The sequence below is a fragment of the Corvus brachyrhynchos genome, unplaced genomic scaffold, assembly GCF_000691975.1.
Source record: "Corvus brachyrhynchos isolate BGI_N302 unplaced genomic scaffold, ASM69197v1 scaffold37, whole genome shotgun sequence".
In the NCBI taxonomy this organism is placed as follows: Eukaryota; Metazoa; Chordata; class Aves; order Passeriformes; family Corvidae; genus Corvus; species Corvus brachyrhynchos.
In genome coordinates, this window is record NW_008239289.1 from 1,649,948 (window position 1) to 1,669,758 (window position 19,811).

Genomic DNA, 19,811 nt, shown 5'->3' on the forward strand with positions numbered 1-19,811 from the left:
AGGTTTTCATGCTTCTGTTTCTTTCAAATTGCATTCAGCACTCGAGAAATGACCTTTAATAGAATCATGCTGGGTGTTCCCATTGCATCAAGCAGAGAGATGCTGTATCATCTCTAGTACACATAGGGAATCACCATGAGGGAGAGATTTAGCACAGTAACTTAGAATTCAACCTCATTTGTCTTCAAGATTTTATCCTCCATACTGGTCTCATTTCTGAAGATTTGTTCTTGCTATAGGCCTGTGGCATATTAATTCAAAACCTCAGTGTGTGCTTGCCTTGCTTCCAAGTCATCCATTCCACCAAAATTTATGTATATAATTAAGGTAGCATTGTTTAGTGGAAGTGTATGAGTAGTGTATTTGCCATTCTTTCAGAGGAAATAGCAGCACCACACAAGCAAAAAACCAAAACAAAACTCAATCAAAACAAACAGACACACAAACGAAAAGTAAAAGTTAATGGGTAGAAATTTGCCCAAAAAGAGCTTGGAGCTTGTGTTAGTATATTACTGCATGTCATTGAATAGACCTTTTTATCTGTCCTAGGTGAAAAGTACTTCTAGTACTAGTACACTAAATTAAAGGTACTCAGAGTAGCATGCACCCCAATCCTCTACCTCCTACGACTTTTGTGTTCTTAAGGAGCCCCTGACGCTGGAGGTGCCGTAAATTAGGGTTTGCTGAACTGCCGGTGTGACCAGGTGACGGTTTCAAAAAAAGGAAAGACAGGACCATTTGCTGGCAGTTAAGACAGTCTTGCAGAGACTTCAAGGTTAAACCTCTGCTGCTTTTCAGATCTAAGTAACTTGGACTGCAGGTTACAGTTCTGTGTAAAAATGTTCAACCTCACTGCGATGGTTCCAGCTCTATAAACTGCTGGTTGCCATCATTACAGCAGTGAATGTTTGTTGTCTGTGTAATGAGTGTCTCCACAGGGAACCACACTGAGCACTGTATATTTACAGTTTCTAATTACCTTGGATCTCAGTAATAATAAGTGATTTATCATTAAATGTAAAGAATGTAAGTACAGAATTTCTTGGGACTTTCTCTTCATTACCCAGACAGCGAGGATTCCCACTGACTAGTTTAAGCTCCTGCTTATCAACATCCTCTTGCAGTTACAAGCTCCAGAAACCCTATTAAGTTTTAGAACTTATTTAGAACATTTTAAAGAAAGCAATAATCACAGAGAAGAGTAAGTTTTGTGCTACAAGTATAGTTTTTCCTTGTAGACAGACAGACTTTCAGAACTTTTGCTCAGGTTTCTCAGATTTCTGATCTGTCTGTCCTCTTTTTAGTTATTTTGAAATTCTTTATTATAAGGAAAATGTTAATTTGTACTTCTAGAGCTTGAAAATCGGTACTATACTCGAGTTTATACTGCACAGGCAGGATATCTGCATTTACTTATGTAAAAAAAAACCTCAAGAAGTAGGTAAGTATCATTGTTTGGATTGTAACAACAACAAACAAATACACAACAAGCACTAAAAAAAAAAACAAACCACCGACTCGATAGATTCTCACCTCACTTTTAAACAAGTAGTAAAAATTTATGTTGGTTTATACCAGAATTTTTGGTTTTGAAACAATACTCTGACCTGTACAAATATTCACCCACAGAGTGCTAGTTACAAAAATAATTTCCTGTGATCTTTTGCACTGATAAGGTAATGCTTTCGTGGAGACCCAGATCTCTCAAACATGGCTGTCAGTCACTATGCAGATGGTGCAGGACTCACCACTGCAAGCGTTGCAATGGCATTTTCACTGGATCACATCAGACTCCTGAATTGTAATTGAAATAAATTTTTACAACCCTAGTGATCCTGCTAGATTCTAGTCCTATAAGCAGGATAACTACCCTAATAAGGGCATGATAAACTGCCATGGGCTAATTTTAAGTACCTACAAAGCATATTCTAATTATCTTGGCAGTGGACAAAAGACTATTCTACCTTGCTATTCCTACATATGCAGGATCAGTTTCTAGTCGTTATTCAAATTTTCTTATCTATGCACCTTTTGGTCAACTTTTTTCACTGGGTAGGAGCTGCCTTGCCCGGAGGAGCTGCCAGGATTATTCAGTTTCTCCACCCAGGATATCCATTGACACATCTCAATGTGCAAGTAACGCCTATCAACTTGTCTCAGCCTCGTACGGGGGCTGCCGGCAAAACGCCTTGGCACCTCTGTGAATCCAGCACTTGGGGAGGTCCAGTGTCAACTAAGCAGTTGCTTTGAGACAAAGCAAACTAGGAATTCAGTGAAGTGATTTGTCACAAATGAGTCCACTCTCTCATCTGTACAGAAACAAGCTGGGAAGTTCCTGTGAAGCACTACAGGTACGCCCAGAGGCACACCTCTGTATACACGGTCCTTGCACGTGGCAGCTACACTACAACTAGAATTACAGAAAGAATTACAATTTCTTCATTATATCACAATTAAAAATTAATTTCCCAGCGGGGTTGGTCACACCTGCCTTTGCAGGAAGTGCAACAAGGAATGATACCTGTAATTCACTTTCCAGCTCAGAGGTCTGGTTTTCGCAACAGGAGGGATTGGCTGTCTTGTAAACTCTCTGTAGCATTTCATCCCACTGAACAGGAATTTTGCAGAAAGGCAAAATTATTACAAAGTAAAAACGAATACGTGCCCAGGACTCCTTTTTTTAAGCTTTACACAGGTATTTGCCACAAAGTAAAACACAATCGCCCGCAAAGCCCTTGACCTTCCTCTGAGAAGTCTTTGCTCCCTAATTCATTGCTTTTGTTATCATGCACTTCTTTTACAGTGTTTCCCTTCCGTGAAGGAGCAATTTTAGTTCAACGGGGAAGTATGAGTATGTTTCATTTATACTGTCACAGAAAAACGAGGAAGTGAACAAGACAAGAGAAACAAGGAAGAGAATAAGTCTGCTCAAATTCATACTGATTTCGAAAGATCACAGAGGGAGAGGCGCAAGTCACAGTAGGAGCTGGAGACTTAACTGGGCAAGAGTCTGCGACCAGCAAGAACCAAAGCTGAACTCAGAGCAGAACCAGGGAGAAATGGAGACAGCACCTGGTCACTCGGCCACCTCATTTACAGTCACTTTGTACAGACATAAACGATTTTTAAAGTGGAGATCCAGGGATTTGTGTCCAAGTCTCATCCAACTTGACACCGTTATGCATTTTTTAAAACTGTTTTTATTTTTTTAAGAGCTTTTCACGGTCTGCTTTTCCTTTAAAAATGTGAAAGCAGTACCTGAGAATTTGGAGGGGAAATCCTCCTTTGATAAAAATGAGTCCCAAAGCCACATTTTCCAAGAAAAGTGTGTGTTGAGGGACAATTTTACACACATAAAATTGTGGGGTTTTTTCCCCCCAAGACAGTACTTTCTTCCCTTAACCCTTTATTCTCATGATGAGGTGAAGGGTTATAGTTTATCTTTGACACTGGTATGAAAATGTTTCTAAAAACTGAATAGGCCATACTGCGAACACCTGAAGCTTGGAGGTTATAGATCTTGACAAAAATATCTTTTGGGCCCATGTCTTTTCAAACATGGAAGACACCTTTTTCACTCAGAGAAGTCAGAAGACATAAGCAGGACTGGCTACATAAATGTGAGGACATATAGCAAAATGTAAAGCAACTAATCTTCTACTTGCCAACCATTTGTCAATGGTAACCATGATTTTTTTCATTCACCTTTCCTCTGAGGTGCAGTTTACTCAGGACATGTATGAAAAATTGAGTTTTGTCTATCTCATTGCTTTTGAAAATTTTAACTGAAATGTTCTTGGAATCACAGCAGAGTAATGCTAACAAAATTATACATAATGAATAGGATCATTTTAGAATGTAAAAGTTTTGAATTTTTGAAATTTAGAACTTTACAGGTTCTAACTATGAAGTTGCTTCTCACAGTTCAACAATGAAAAAAACCCAGAATGACCGTACTGTTTTTTTAAATACCTTGTTTTTTCAGACTCCTGGTCATCTTCTCTATGCACCCAATAAATTATTAGGAATCACGCTGCTATGTATTTGCCTGCTGTGTGTACAGTTAAGCAGTGCTGTTATTTCTGTATATTTGTATATTTGTATATTTTTGTACTACCCAAAAAAACCTTTCTGGCCTAGCCAGTCTGTGTGACAATTTCAGAGCAAGTTGAGCATTGCTGTGCTGTTACTTGAAGCACAAAGATGTTCTGAATGCTTTACCTTGTGACTAGGATTTCATGGCAGGGTTATTTAGCAGTGGGAATGTTTCATTTGCTAACAAAATATTTTATTTACTTGCCATAGCATTCAGTTTCTTTGCCACTCAGACCTCTAAGCAAAAAGCTCAGCTGAAAGCCCCTCCAACTAACAAGACTTCTTGTTTCCTTCAGCTGCATTAGAATACAAGGAAAAACACTCTGAGGGTGTGATAACACTCAGCTTCCTTAAAAATTTCTGGGGAATGACTAAACCCACTTTTCACATGTTTTGAGGAAAGGATTCAAGAAAACAGCTGCTACATTCAAAACTTTTAAAAAAATATTAATTACAAAATTTTATTAATTTTCTACCTTTTGGTCATATGTATGATGAAATAACAGTACTTCACTGTACCAGCTATACATAATATTGTAAAAATACCCAATACATTAACATTAAATTTTCCTTAGTCTCTCTATGAAAAGTAGTTTCTGCTTTTCCAGATTGTTGTTTTAATACACTAAAATACTTTACTTCCCTAGTTTCGCAGGCCTGCTAACTAAAAAAGCAGCATTCTTTCAATAAATTCATAAACTTCTACCATTAAAAATGGAAGTGAGGACCACCCAGGAAAATTATTCCTTCAAATGAAAATAAACTTCTTCCATGTATTATTCACACTAGGAAAAATATAAATCTCATTTATATATGAAATTCACTAAGAGAATTAGGCCTTTTGATTGGTCTTCCTCTAAATAAGATAAAGAGATTCCAGAGTTTATGCAGAAATAGTGGGATGGAACATAAAGTTTCTTAACACTCTTCTTTGGAAGCAATTTTAAGATTATTGTAATTTTTTTTCTCTGCTATTAGTCAGTAGAATTTTGGCAACACATATTTGTTTCAGCCTAGCAATTAATCTATTGTTGTAAAAACATCCTCAAATTTAAGAATGTGAGTCTTTAATGCTTTCTTGCGGCCAAAGGAATCACATAAGTGGAAAACAGACATTCAGGCTTGTTATCAGTTGAAATGGTGGGATGCAATATCCCTCATACACATAACATGTCTTCAAGTATTTAAACTAACCAGAAACAGGAATGGGTTTCTGTAAATCAAACATTAAATATAATTCTGACTGATCATGTCAAAAAATATCAGAGAGTTACCTAATTTTCTTTAAATGTGTGGTCCTCTGTCCACAGAGAAATGGCATATTTCATGGTTTTCATAGTGAGTTCAGATTTTTCTTGGATGTGTGGATATTTGTGTTTTAAATAGCCTGTGAGTTTTCTAACATAAAATATAATTCAAAGGAGGAAACCACGCTGAAATTATTGAGTTAGTGTTATTCTGAGATTTTTTAATGAGAAAGAGAGATTTAAAAATTATCTGAGTTGCCAGAAGACGAAAAGCAATAGCAGAAAATACTTTGTCTTGTAATTGTTAGGAGGGTAGGACTTTCTTCCAACCATGCAAATGCAGATTACAGACTATAAGATTGCATGGACTGGTTTTGAAAATTATTCACTGCCTTGTTTCCTCTGCCTTCTTGTAGTAAAACCATGTTTAGAATTGGAAGGAGGATAGAAGGAAGAAAGGAAGGCAAAGCAGCTGAGGTATGCAGAAATCAGCAGGCAATAGTATAAAAACTCGTTAAAAATATTTGTAGTTATTTCTTGCTGAAAAGTGTTGTGTAGAGAGAAGTAATTAGTCAGAAAATTTTATCTACTCACACGGCAAATACAACTAACAATAAACACATTAATTTCAAAACCTGGGTCACCAAAAATATTCTGAACACTGCAAATCTAAAAATCATTAAAAACCCTACACTCCTTGCAAAAACAAAAACCCAGCTAGTCCTCCTTTTTGAGCAATAGTTAAAATATTCAGAAAGCACATATTGCAACAGTATGATTTATAATATTAGTAAAACAGTTGGAAGATTACTCAGAAAGATGCATCATCTTATTTTTCATGTAATCGTTCATTATTTCAAATAATATATTCAGTCATGCCAATCCATTCTGGTTTTATACGTAAAACAGGGCATAGTTTTTTGCTTTTCACAGGGTGAGGCATAACTCATGACATTTTCCATCTGCATGTAAAAAGTTATGAATGTAGGCAGCTAATGAATTCATAAATATACTTTATTGTATTTCCAAGAAACAGAACATTGTCATTTTTGCTGTTCTTAACGGCAAAATTTATATTCACACAAATCCCATCTGACGTTGGCATCTGTAATAGTGCTAGTATTTTCAGGACTTATATAGAACAAGCTGCATACACCAAGTCCATAGCCAACAAAAGACGCGGATAAGAGACTCAATTGATAGTTTTAAGAACATCTACTTGCAATACAGCAAATAGCAAGCCTGAAAAGTATTAGAAAAACTCCTCAGGTAAAGGTGAGTAATCTGTGGACAGATAACCAAAAGACTCGGTGCCATAAAGTACAGGATGCCACCTGAAAGTGGTTTAACCAGTACATGTCAGAGTTTTGAGTGTTGTTCGCATTTTCGTTTTTCTCCTGCTAGATGAAGTCCCCAACTACTATGAAAATAAAGCTACAATAATATCACAAAAATAATGACTTGAGAATACCTGTAAGAAAGGACAAAAACCATGGTGGCCTCTCAAAATCTGGGTGTGGAGTTTTCTCCCATGCAAGTGAGGAAGGACAGAATTCATATAAGTATACACATTTGCTTTTAGGACCACCCAGAGATATACTGGGTGAAATATGTTTCTTGGGCCTGCAGGTATCCTCTAATCTTGTCCCTGAAGGCCGTTTTTCATGCTGGCCAAAAGGGGCTGTGCCAGCGGAGCGAGAAGGTGGAGCTAAGTGGGAGTAAGAGTAACCTGAGAAGGCCTCCAGTTAATTGACTTCAAGTGATACCAGTCCCGTGGATGGATTAATCAGGTGCTGGCAGATTCTGCCCTGCGCTGCAAGTAGCTTCCAACGTCCACCCAGACCTCTCTTGTCCACACTAAGCAGATGGAGTTGACGGAGATTGACCATGATCACTCAGGAGTGCACAATTTGGCCTTCCAGGTAAGCGTGGTTTCCTTTGCTTTATGGGGAAGAGAAAGGACTTAATAACGTTGAACAACGTTTAATTCAGCCCCAGAACAAAGAAAAAGCTTTTTTTTTGCCCTGTGCCTGCAGGTATTTTACAACACTCTACATGCTGATACCCTGCCAAAGTACACGGCTCTTGTAAAAAGCAGTCTGAGCACAACTGGCGTATTCAGGAGTATGCTCTACTCAGTGGTATACAGCTATCTTCGAAATGTGTCCTGACTCGGTAATATTTCATAGGCTGATGAATCTCACAACTGGCTCCCATATGCTGTATCAGCTGCTGTTTTTTCCTGAGGATAGGTAATTTACAGTTCTGTTGAAGAGAAGGTCATCATCATGCAGTGGACATATAACTTATCAAAGCAACGTATATCAATAATATGAGAAAAATAGTAATGTAATCATAGTGGGGCAAATCATTCTTACATACATAAAGTAACTGCAATTGTCTTGCTATGCTCTCGAGAAGAACAAAGAGAGAAGGTAAGGAGCCAGCCCAGAAGGTGTTGCGTTTTCCGGGTATAAAGTAACGTTAACAGCTTCTTAAAAAACGCAGATTTCAAAAGCGGAAGCACAAGCCCCCCCAAACAAACAAGCACCACCAAAAAAAAAAAAAAAAAAAGCAAACCCCCAAAACTTGTTATTTATTCTTTTTCAGTGTCCAGCATCCCTGTGCTTTCACTGGAATTAGATCAGGGACAAACAGAAACTTGTGAACCCGCAGCCTGGCTGGCTCACTGTAGTTTTTGCTGAAAGTAGAATAGGCTGGGGAGAGACAGTGGCTCTGAAGTACTCTGAAGCTATGTTAGCAAAGCAGCCTCTTGCTCTCCTTTGCAGCCTCCGATCCTTACGCTGCCCCTGAGCTCAGCCGACACTATTCAAATAACACAGAAGGATCTTTGCAGATGCTAAGCATGTGGACTATTACCTAACATCAGCGACATTCAACCGCTCTGTGTATTTATTCATTGCGCTATAGGGACAGACAGGGACATCAGGGAATATTTACGGAATGTTGGCAAGAGAGATAACTCTTAAAACATGATAGCCCAGTGGTTAGGGCATTCTCCTGGGTAATCAGAGAGCCTTCAACGCATCTGTGCTTCGGAGCAGACAGACAAGCAATTTGAACTTGAGTCTCCCTCAGTTCAAGGGAACGAGATAAGAGAAGGTTTCATCCTGTCTGTGTTTTCACACAAAATGTGTGCCTAAGCTACTTTAATCAGCTCCCAAAGTGTGCTTACAAACTCAAAAAGGAGAGGAGTCCTAGCTACAGAAGCTCGGTGTTGAGCTCTCTTGAACGGCCTAAGCTGAAAATCACGTTTTTCTTCAGAGGTCCGTGGAGCACAGTACAGTGACCTGGGTTAATCCTCTGCCTTACTCAGCTAGCTCACCTGGACCATTTTTATTTACTTTGATACTGTCTCTCTCTGTTTCAACACGTAAGTCACTCTCTGGAGAAAAGAAGATGCAGCAGGAAATAGGTAAACTTCTGTATATAAGCAAATAAATCACTTCATAGTAAAAGCCACTGAAAAGTAAACAATCTCATAATTGCCCACTCTTTCTTGTATTTAAGCTTTTCTTGCACAAAGAGTGAACACTTAAATTCCTTCAAAATAACAATGTCTTACAGTATTAAGCAATGAGTATCTTACTTAAATCACAGAAGTGTTCCGGAAAAGGTTTAATTTCAACCATTTTATGTATCTGTTTACGTACCATTTTAAGTATCCATAGGTACCTTCAGATGCACCTGAACCATTTAATGAGTAGTGCACAAGGGGATAAGGTAAGAGAGAGACAAAGTAAATCCGAGTTAGGTAATTTGTTTTATAAAGCGCCTAAGTTAGCAAAACAGCTCTCAATGTAATACAAAGCAGCTCAAGGCTAGCAAGATGGACGAAGGAGCATATCAGATCTTTATTAAGTCAGGAATGAGAAGCATTGTGTTTTCTGTTGCAAAGGGACTCCAACAGGATGAATAAGTTGTAATATAGAGTAGTCCGCTTTTTGACTTGTCCTGCTAATGGTCAAAGGGAGGTAACTATGAGCTCTTCTCAATTTCTCATTTGCTATCGATATATAAACACATCCATCTGCACTGTGAAAAGATTTTCACTCATCACAGAAGCATTTCACTGCATCACCATTTTCAGTGGTACTGTAGTACACCCTCTGTTAACCAACGTTAACTTTCAGATATGACATGCATCAATCTAGCATGAAATTATATTAATACCATTAATTGCATTTTTAAAAATGCATGGTTCTGCAAAATATCAGCTACTTGTTTAGTACACAGTGCAGTTTCCACTGGAATATAGCACTGAACTTGCAAGTCCTGCATTATTGCCTTGTGATAATGCCAGTACCTGGGAGACCCAAAAGCAAATTTCCCCCTCATTAACAGCTCAAAATGGTCTCAAAAGAAAACAGACTATAAACCCCAAATTTTCCCCTCTGCTGTATCTCTCTTTGTCTCTCTTTTTGATACTAGGAGCATCTCAATTACCAACAGCCATTTGAGTGTATTACAAGTGAGGTTTTTGTACTGGTTTTAAGAAGATACATAGCTTTATCCATATTGCCAGTCTTCCCTAGCATGCCCCTACACTTCAGTAATAAAGTATTTACTTTAATAAAACCCAATGTGGTAGTTAAGACTTACATGCTAAAGTTACCTGCTTTGGATGCTGTCTCATAACCAGAATCAACAGATTGCTGCACTGTTTATAATGAGACACTCAGGTTGTTAATTTTTTTTCTATCTTAAAAATGTCATGTAATTTAAGGAACTTAAATCATTATGCTCAATTCAGAAAATTGTTCCTGATAAGTGTCTATGTACCAGAGTAATAGATTGTGTATCTATAGCTACAATAATGTCATACGTAATATGTGGAAACGCAACTGTATCTCTTGTCTGCAAGGTGGTTCAGTTAACTTCTCACTGATGGCACTGCTGGCTGGAGGATCACTACACTTGCTGACAGATTTTCCTGCTCATAAACCCTGTATCACTAACAATAACCCTAAAACTGAGATTGGATTTACCTCGCTTGTATTTAGCCCTCATTTAAGAGGCAAAATTTTTATCTAATCAGTTCTGATGATTCAAATCTCTGATAACATTAAACATCAAGTCACACTTACTCCATAAGGAATGATAAAAGTTGCATCATAAAAAGGAATGGTACGTGGGACAAATAAGCTCCCCTACATTTAAAAGCAACACAGAGGCAAACATAAAATAAATACAATGCAAAGGGAAGTAACAGCTAATAAGTAATTATTGTTTACTGGCCTCCTATTGTTAGTGTTATGATGCATTAAACAGCCTGTACCTGTTTCTGTAGCAGAGCATACCATGCTCTTAAGAAGTTGACTTGAGGAAGGATCCCCTTTCAAATTCTGCCAAAGGGTAGGACATTGGTATTGCCATAATGCATGCAGTATTTGTACTCCATTTCATTTGAACAAGCTTAAAACATGTCCTAAAAAATGCCATTTCTGTTTATTGCCATTCTTCACAGCTGCCTAGATACTCTTGTCTGGTTGGTTAATTTAGGCTGTAGATGCTATTAAGAATTTATATTTCGTGAGCATCACTGTTATGTTTACCCTTGGAAATGGAGGCGGTGTTGCACTGCATTGCTTAACCAAATACAGTCAGGAAATTATGCAGTCCTTTTCCACATTTTCAAAACTTGCTTTCCAAAGCCATACTTGGGGTTTTTTTAATAAAAAACTCTACATTTCAGGATACTATCGAACTATCTTACCCTGACAACCTAAATTTTTAAAGAAAACAACAATATACTCAGTGGTGGGGAGTCTTATTTACAGTCCTTTTCAAAACAGCCCATGAAGACTTAGTCTGCTAAATTTAAATCCGGCAGTACCTGTTTCTTATCTGTTGTTTCTACAGCTCATTTACTGTAGTTTAGTACGTGGATAATGAACATTCATCCTTCCTGTCTTGTACACTGAGTTTTATAATTCGGCAGGTATTTATGAGTGCAGTTGTCATTAATTTAAAAAGATTCTTCCTCAATATTTAAAATGCATTTAAACTCCTTCAGAATCATGTCACTGGCTAGAAAAAAATAATACATGAGGGAAAATTTAGATGAATGGTGTTCAGTTGCACTGAACATTTAAAGAAAAGCAATTTTGATCTGTAAACTAGATGGCTTCACGGCTGCTGGGCGAATACAATTAAAAATCTAATAAGATGCAACAAAATCCGATATTATAACTTAAACTATTTGCTTTTGAAGCCTCTGTTTTCCACTGAGTTCTTTGAGTATCCTGATTCTAATCTCCAGTATAATGTAAGGACCCACCCTTAAACCATAAACAGTTTAAGTAGCAGTCTGGATGCACTGATGGCCAGCCTGTTTTCATCCCTAACTAGCATGAGTGTAACACCATCTACTCCAGAGTGTCTGCTATTCTTAAAAGCACAATAGAAGTTACTAGCTCTTTGCAAAATCCCTCCTCCTTCAAAAGCAAGGAGGAAAAGTCAGGGAAGGGCCATGAATGTAGTTGTGCAACAATACTTGATGAATGAACAACTCATCTAGGGGAGCTAAACAAACATTGTAAGAACATTTCACTTACACAGCTGAGACAGCTCTATGCCCTTGTTATTTAATCAAATACTTCACAAGAGTGGAATTCCAGTCAGTCAAAGCAAAGCAGCTTGTGAAAGCAGAAGCAGAATTTCAAAACACTTTTCGTATTGCAAACATTCAAAATAGATGAATCTATTCTGTAATCCTTTAACTATGAACTGAACTAAAGCAAAGAGAATTTTCCCATCCAAGCTTCTCTGTGAACTTCCTGCTCTCATGTCACCTGGAGATTGAAGTTTCAGAAGTGACTTTACATACTGCTGGACTGGTCTGTGCTCATAACAGGACTGTGCTAACTGTAGTTCCTAGGGCTTGAACTCCCATTTGCTTTTACAGTGTTTTGTTCTCCAGACATTTACAGGTAGCTGGAAAAGGATACTTCTTAAATGGGATACACATTTTCTGCCTGTGCTGGGTGCTTAGATAGCAATCACCAAACAGCAGGTGATATGCACAGACTGACATTTTGTTGAGAAGCTCCTTCAGCAACTCAGACAGTAAGCAAACAAGAAAAGGGAATAGGCAGTTTTATTTATCACTTGAATATTTCTGTTCTTATTAGAAATTAAAAATAGCCTTTTGTCTTCAAGCAGTAGGATTAAATGTTTTCACCAAACAAAACAAACAAAATAATTCTATAAAGGGGAGGATGAAGAGACAGTGCTTTAAAAAACAGCTGTGAAATAAGAAAATTACTCAGCTTTATGGCACTCATTCAAAGACTGTTCTAGTCAACAGTCTTTGAATGAGTGCCATAAAGTAAACTTGTTATCAATAGTAATTAAGCAGTTTCTACTGAATCAGTAATATTCCAGAAATGTGATATGATCAGTTGAAATAGGGACTTTTTATGTTCACAGAGAAGGACAAAAATCTACCATTCTGCACCATGGGCTACTGAATTCCAGCAATCGTGTGGTGCTCTTACTGGTTTTGTTACATTTGTTACAATACTCATACATTCATATATTCAATTACTCTATAAATGAAACTCTTAGGTAATTGTTACACTTGAGTGGTGGATTCGACAAAGTGATTTCTAGAGATTTCTTCCAACACAGATTGTTCTTTACCTGTGTATTTCGTTGACAGCAGCTTGCATGCTTATTGTTTTTCACACATTTACTGACAAAAGTCCTAGGAAACCTACCTTTTCTTCCTCAGCCCCAAGTATAGAAATCTTCAAAGATACTATCTCAGGAGAGTGTGTGTGTGTGTGTGTGTATGTGAATTACAGAACTATACAGCTTTGACTTCACTATGCTGTCCTGTGTAGTATTTTTAATATATCTCAGTGGTACAGTTAATCACTGCTTCCTGTGATATTTTTTTTTTTTTTTAATTGTATGGAGTATTCAGTAGCTGCATTTGTTGCTGATTGCAGGGGCAGCTACAGTAAACTCTTATGATGGCATAGTTAGAAGGCAAACAAGTAACAAATGCTTTTGAAAAAGAAATATCTCTATCTTACGGGAAGGAAAAGAAACTCTTCACGTAGAAGCATGGGAACTGATATATCAAGGCCACAGCACTTGAATAAACACCTTCTTGTGACTCCTCTCTCTTCTCCAAGACACACAATGTTACAGAAACACTTTTACTGAAACTGATTTTTCGTTAAGTTTAGAGGCAAAGTATCTTTAAGGAAAATATGTTACTGAGCATTGTTCTAGTTGCTTCTAAGGTCATGTTTCTGCTAAAAGGCAAAATTCAATTTATATCTAGTAGTACTGCTTATTCCTGTGTTTATCATAATTTACTATGATTCAGCTTATTTTGTATTATTCATGTGGAAGTGATTGTTGTCGTTGTAAATATTAACTTACTGGGTTTATTACCATGTAAATAATGAGCTACTTCGTGCAATAAAACCCAATTAATTGACCATACTGTAACTGCTGCCATAAGAAACTACTGAAATACAAAGCATTCACAGTGACTGCAGGTATAAGTTATCTGAAATTTTGTTTAAGCAGCTTTCTTACAAAACCAAGAACCAGACATTCTAGGACCATTAAAAAGAGATAATGTATCCTTCAAAACGTTAAGGAACAAGGAAAGAGAGATTCAGAATTTATTTTAAAAAAATATAGAAATACTGGGGCTGGTTATGACTGTCTTCATCCCTCAGTCTGGTAAAACTAACTCCTCTCTTTAAAGGTACCCCGAGTGTCTTATTTTAAGAGCAATAGAAGTACATGTTCACATTTACTCCATGTAAGGAGCATAAATACCAGAGCAAAGGTACTAACAACTGGGGAAGGCCCCAATAGTCCATTTTGCCCTTGGTGAGGAGAAGGGCTGGATTTTTATAAACTTGTTGAACCAGTCCTGAGACAATGAGCAGCACAATTCACCATGGGAGACATGTGAGTTTAGTCAAGAAAACAGCAGATTCACATTAGATGAGCACCATGCATGACCAAGGCTATAGTGCAGGAACTGAACAGCCAGGCTTTGCACACCAAGTTTTGGGCTCCCTGTTCCAGTAAAGTAACACCAAGAACTGTAGAATCATTTAGATAGTAAAAGACCTCTAGGATCATTGAGTCCAACCATTAATCTAGCACCACCATGTTCACCAATTACTGTGTCCCCAAAGTGCCACATCTACAGGTTTTTGGAAAAAACTTCAGGCATGGTGATTCTATCACTTCCCTGGGCAGCCTGTTGCAATGCCTGACCACCCTTTCAGTGAAGAAATTTTTCCTAATATCTAATCTAAACCTCCTGTGGTGCAGCTTGAGGCCATTTCCTGTTGCCCATTCACTTTCTTCCATGGAAGCCCAGGCATCAGAGTGTAAATCAGTTCTTACTGTACATGAGAAAGGCTTTCAGCTTCTGATTTGAACCAGTATAATTTCTGGTCCTAGAATGACAGCGGTGGTGTGGATGTTACAAATCTGAAAGGCACTGGAGACAATTCACAGACAATCAAGAACTCACAAAATAAGAAAACAGTGCATACTAATCAGGTACGTTTTTTCTTCCAAATAATCTTATGAAAATTAGTAAACCTCAAATTCAATGTCAGCAATGTAATAATATATCTAAGATGTTCTAACAAAATCTGAATATAATTTAAAATGTATAAACAGGGAAGTGAGTTTTGTTCTCAAAAATACATTAAGGAAAAAACAAAATTACAGGGTGTGTAGGGCTCAGAAAAATCTTTTCTAATGTCATAATGGCCTCATACAAAAGAGGCATCAGAAATGGTAATCAGAGGGAAGACTGTGGATGAGGAGTTGACATAGACACACGTTGTCATAAGAAGGTGGTAAAAGAGAATCTGTAATCCCTGGTTTTAGAGATACAATCTTCCAATCAGACAGAGAATTCATATTACTAAATATTTAATAATATATTAACATTTAATTATGAAATAAAAATCCAAAATAGGGAAAATTTCAGACAAACACAAACTTGAGGAAACAGGTCCTGTGTAAAACTGACCAGAGAAGAAGAGAACACAATACAGATTACTGTAATAAACAACATGTTCATTTTGACTTGTTTTGCCTGTATGTTTGTTTAACCCCACATAGTGAATATCCCACTATGAAGACATGAGAGTCAGGTTAAAAAATCCACAGTTATTTTACCATTGTCAGGTATTAATATTTTCAGATCCCCACTCCAGAAATAACTTGCTACTCTAAAAATTCAGTTCTGTTGTAATCATATCTACTTGCCAAATTTGGTATAGTACTCAAAGCAGCATATAAGGAATACTTGATGCAGTGGGTACTCATTTCTGCCTTCTATTGTTTTCTTGGATATGATCAGAGGCAGCAAAGGCATGCTGCCAAAGTGATGTCTCTGCTCTCAAAGTTGAATTAATTCCAGATATACAGTGATGGAAAGCATCACTAAGACTGTTCCGATAAGAACTCCTGGGAGCTAGATTGGGATCTGAGATCTTAGGAGAGAAAGGTGGTAGATGGTGCCTATACCTTCATCTTCAAAAAAGCCAGCAAAAAGGAAATTGTTAAAGCAAAAAATCCAAAAAGGGCTTTCAGAACTGATTGAAACAGTAGAAAATTGGAGAAAAGCAGTGGCATCTATGAAAGCCTGATTTTTGCCAGAGAAACCAATTTCCCACTGAAAAGGTTCATCTGAAAATATTCTGCCTCTGCTTGATTCAAGAGTATTAGAAATGCATATATTCACACCAACAATTTCTCAGGCACTCTGTGACTGAGGCGTAAGAATTTATTTTGAGGGTCTTTACAACATGAACTTTGCAGTGTGTCCCTTTGCTGGCAGAAGTCCACATGCTCCACGCAGCCCTTAGGTAACTCTCAGCAAGGGCCTACACTCCCCAAGGGCCAGACCTGGTATCATGTTTGCCCATGAAAAAAAATAAAAGGGGTTTGCATCCATTCTCCCAATTTCCTTTTGTGTCTGCACACTTTCACAGAAAGTTGTCCTTGACTTCAGATTTTTTCAGCACCTTTTAATGTTATTGTACGTAAGTATTTGTGACAATAAAAGGTTGACATAGTAATATTCTGAGCATATTTAAATACATTGTAAACTATGTGAAAAGATGTAGATTGATGTTTTTGTAATTGAAATACTCAAAAGGAAAAATAGGTTATATTCTCAAGACAAACCATATATTTCACAAATTTGGAGAGCCAGAGTTCAGGCTGTGAGTGACAAGGCAAAGGGAGTATGTTGTGGCATGCAGGAAAGAGATAGAGGAGCATGGCCTGTCCTAGGCAGTGCAAGAAGTGGGGGCACTGGGAATGATGGTGGGGATGAAAGCAATATCTGTAGGACATGAGCTTCAAGCCGCAACCAGGAGAGTGGACACAGTACCAAAGGGAGTGTAGGTGCCTGCAAACATGAAAGCACAGCACTTCAGCCTGGAGGGCTGGGACTCTCCTGATTTATAATGCAGGTTAAAAAAATCTGTGAGAAGCACTGATATGCAATATATCCCAAATTTAACCTCAGGAATAAATGATACTTAGATATTATCAGCACTCAGTGTCCCTAAGATGAGAAGCCTACCTCGTACAGCCACTGAGAAGAGTACTGCCAGTTACCAAAAGTAATAGTAACTTAGTAGGCATTTTTCAGGTTTGCTTTACTTCACAGTCAAGACCAAAGAGGGAAAGAAATTGAGTTTAGTGAAAATATGGCCATAAGTTGTAGTGGAGCTCCACAGCACCCCACTCCAAAAACTGCAGCCAAGAGGACCAACAGACTCCTGCTGGTCTTACACCGAGCTTTACCTAGGAGAGTGAACAGTGGCTTCCATGTACATACTCCTCTGGTCTCACCATGCGTTAGTTCTGCCTTTGAGATCATTAAAGTCCGAAGACACTTGACAGGCTGAGAGAGATGTGGTTGTTCAGCTGTGAGAAGAGAAGCTCTGGAGATCCCGCTGTGGACTTTCAACACTTAAAGGGGGCTTATGAAAAAATAAGAGCAACTTTTTGTAAGGTCATGTAGTCATAGGACAAGGGGAACTGGCTTTAAACTGAAAAAGGGAAGGCTTAGATCAGATAGTAGGAAGAAATTTTCTACTGTGAGGGTGATGAGACCGTGGAATAATTTGTCCGGAGAAGTTGTGGATGCCCCATCCCTGGATGTGTTCAAAGCCAAGCTGGATGAGGCTTTGAGAAACCTGGTGTAGTGTGAGGTGTCCCTGTCCATGGCAGGGGGTTGGAACTCGATGATCTTTAATGATCCTTAAGGTCCCTTCTACCCCAGGCCATTCTTTGACTGTGATTCAAGTCTCTCCCTGGCTACTAACTGAGGGCTTTCCAGGACTTCTGGCAGCACCTGCAGGAGGACAGACAGACAGAATCCAGGGGCCAGGACAAGGTCTGTGATGGGCCTTGCTTTCCACAGCAGACGGGGGAACTGACTTGCTATAAACAACAGTGACAGAGTAACAAAAGACAAACTCACTTGCAGATTGCCACTGCTCCAAAAGTGGCTGGGCAACAGTGGGCTGCTCCTCTGAAGAGGGTAGGAATGCCTGCCAGGACAGAAAAATGCCTGCCATGGCCAGACACTCCAGGCCGGTCAGCTGGTCACAGTGCCCTGGCACGGTGTTCAAAGGGAGAGGCGTGAGGGCCATATGCAGGTACACTGCTGTATTTTAACTCAGTGGTCGCCTCCCCTGGGCCCTGGCCACTCTGCAGGCCCCACCACAGGTATGGAGGTAAGTAGCCAGGAGACAGGTGCCTTCCTTGTGCCCCACCAGAGCGGGGTGGGGGAAGTGGTGCAGTGTGGGCATGATGGTCCCCACAGGTGTGCTGAGCAGCTTTGAGGGACTGTGCCCCTCCTGGCCGCCTAAAGGCAGTCCTCGACAGCGTGCAAGTCAGCCTGTAGTTGTTTAAAAGCTTTAATAGTGCCATGCTTGTGTGGATTCAGGCAGTGGTTTTTCTTAAGAACAAATTTATTGGCTTAAACTTTTAAAACACTGAGCCTTGTCCAATTTAACCAGTCTCCGTTTACAAAAGTTCCATCATGTTAAAGTTCTACAAAGAGAGAAACAACAAAACCAGGGGGTGTCTACAGGAGGTGCTGGGCAAGCTGGCTAATTTGCGGTTTGCGCTTTTGACCTGTATGCAGTAGTACTATCTATGAGGCCCTGCCCTCTTCAGCTCTGAGTAACACTGGTATTTTTTCCCCCCTTTATTTCCACTTTGAAAATGGTGTGGATGGCTTGGGCAATTCCTCAGCCTGGCTAAACACTGGGTTTTCCTGATACTGATCACAGAGTTGGTGGCAGATGGGAGAGGTGGAGCCATGCACACAGTGCAGACACGAAAGTCTAGAGAATGCTTCAGCCATCTGCCAGTGGGGATGCTTTTTTGCACCTTACTTAAGAAGCATAAACCCCTCTGACAACCTTGGCACTGATCTGCTTTCCAGGGGGATGAATACATCAATATTGAGAGTGATCTGCATGAAAACAAACGTGAATCCGTAGATGACGAGCAACCACGCTTGAAAGGGTAATGTGTTTTTGCATGAGTAAGTCTTCCACTCACTTCATCCTGGCCTAAGCAAAAAGCTGCCAGTGTTTCTACTTCTGGAGTGACAGCTCTAAATTTCACTGCTGTACCCCAGTGCTACATAGAGCTTTGTATTGCCTAGCAATTTGTGTAATACAGAAACACAGCATGTTTAAAATTATTATACCTCACAAATGACATCTGTGCGTGTGGAACTGTCCTTTTAAAGCCTTGCAAATTAAAGGAGCAATATTTTTTCTACTTTTACAATAACTTCTTTTCTAGTATTTCTACAGCAGTGATTTTAAAGAGAGATCTTAAAGAGTGGTCTCTTTTGGGAAGTTAAAAATTCACTATTGTCTTTCAGTTTGTATAGCCATTTACTCCAGCACAAAATAAGAACAGAATAGCTGTGAAAAAAAGCCATTTTAATGGAGAAAAGTTTTACATTTTGTTTGTACTACTCCCAAGTGATCACAGAGTGAAAACACACATCCACATTTTACTTGAGGATTTAGAGTTTTTGTGAAAATAACAAACCCTGTTTAAGGCATTAAAAAAGTAAAGACACAATACTTGAAATCATACTAAATGTTCATAAGTGTCATTGATTTCTTTCAACAGATAGTACTGAATAGCCTGTGGTCTGAGACACAGCGCTTTTGAAAGATCAGTCTATTGATAACACAGATTCACTACACAAGTACAAGGTGTTAGCATTCTCTTCTGGAGTACATACACAAGAGAAAATTGATTTCTGAGTTGCAAAATGCAAGCAAGAATAGTTTTGACATATATAAATATTTCACATTAATGTGCTTAAGTGAGACCTGTTTTTTCAACATCTTCAGTTACATTTCAAGCCTCTGGGATCAACTTCAGAATAGAATGTTT

The 19,811-nt window shown here is 38.6% G+C and overlaps 1 protein-coding gene across 3 annotated transcripts in view; it reads left to right on the top strand.

Annotated features, from left to right (window-relative positions):
- Positions 1–6,822: 6,822 nt before the first annotated feature.
- Positions 6,823–19,811, top strand: part of SLC28A3 (solute carrier family 28 member 3) — a 39,309-nt gene continuing 26,320 nt past the window's right edge. The window contains exons 1-3 of one of the 3 annotated variants that reach the window (XM_008638433.2): positions 6,823–7,264; positions 14,808–14,909; positions 18,835–18,917. In XM_008638433.2, the coding sequence (XP_008636655.1) occupies positions 7,208–7,264; positions 14,808–14,909; positions 18,835–18,917 (242 nt within the window). In that variant the 5' untranslated portion in view covers positions 6,823–7,207. The remainder of the gene's footprint in view (positions 7,265–14,807; positions 14,910–18,834; positions 18,918–19,811) is intronic. The other 2 variants (XM_017740468.1, XM_017740469.1) reach the window with 2 other exon arrangements.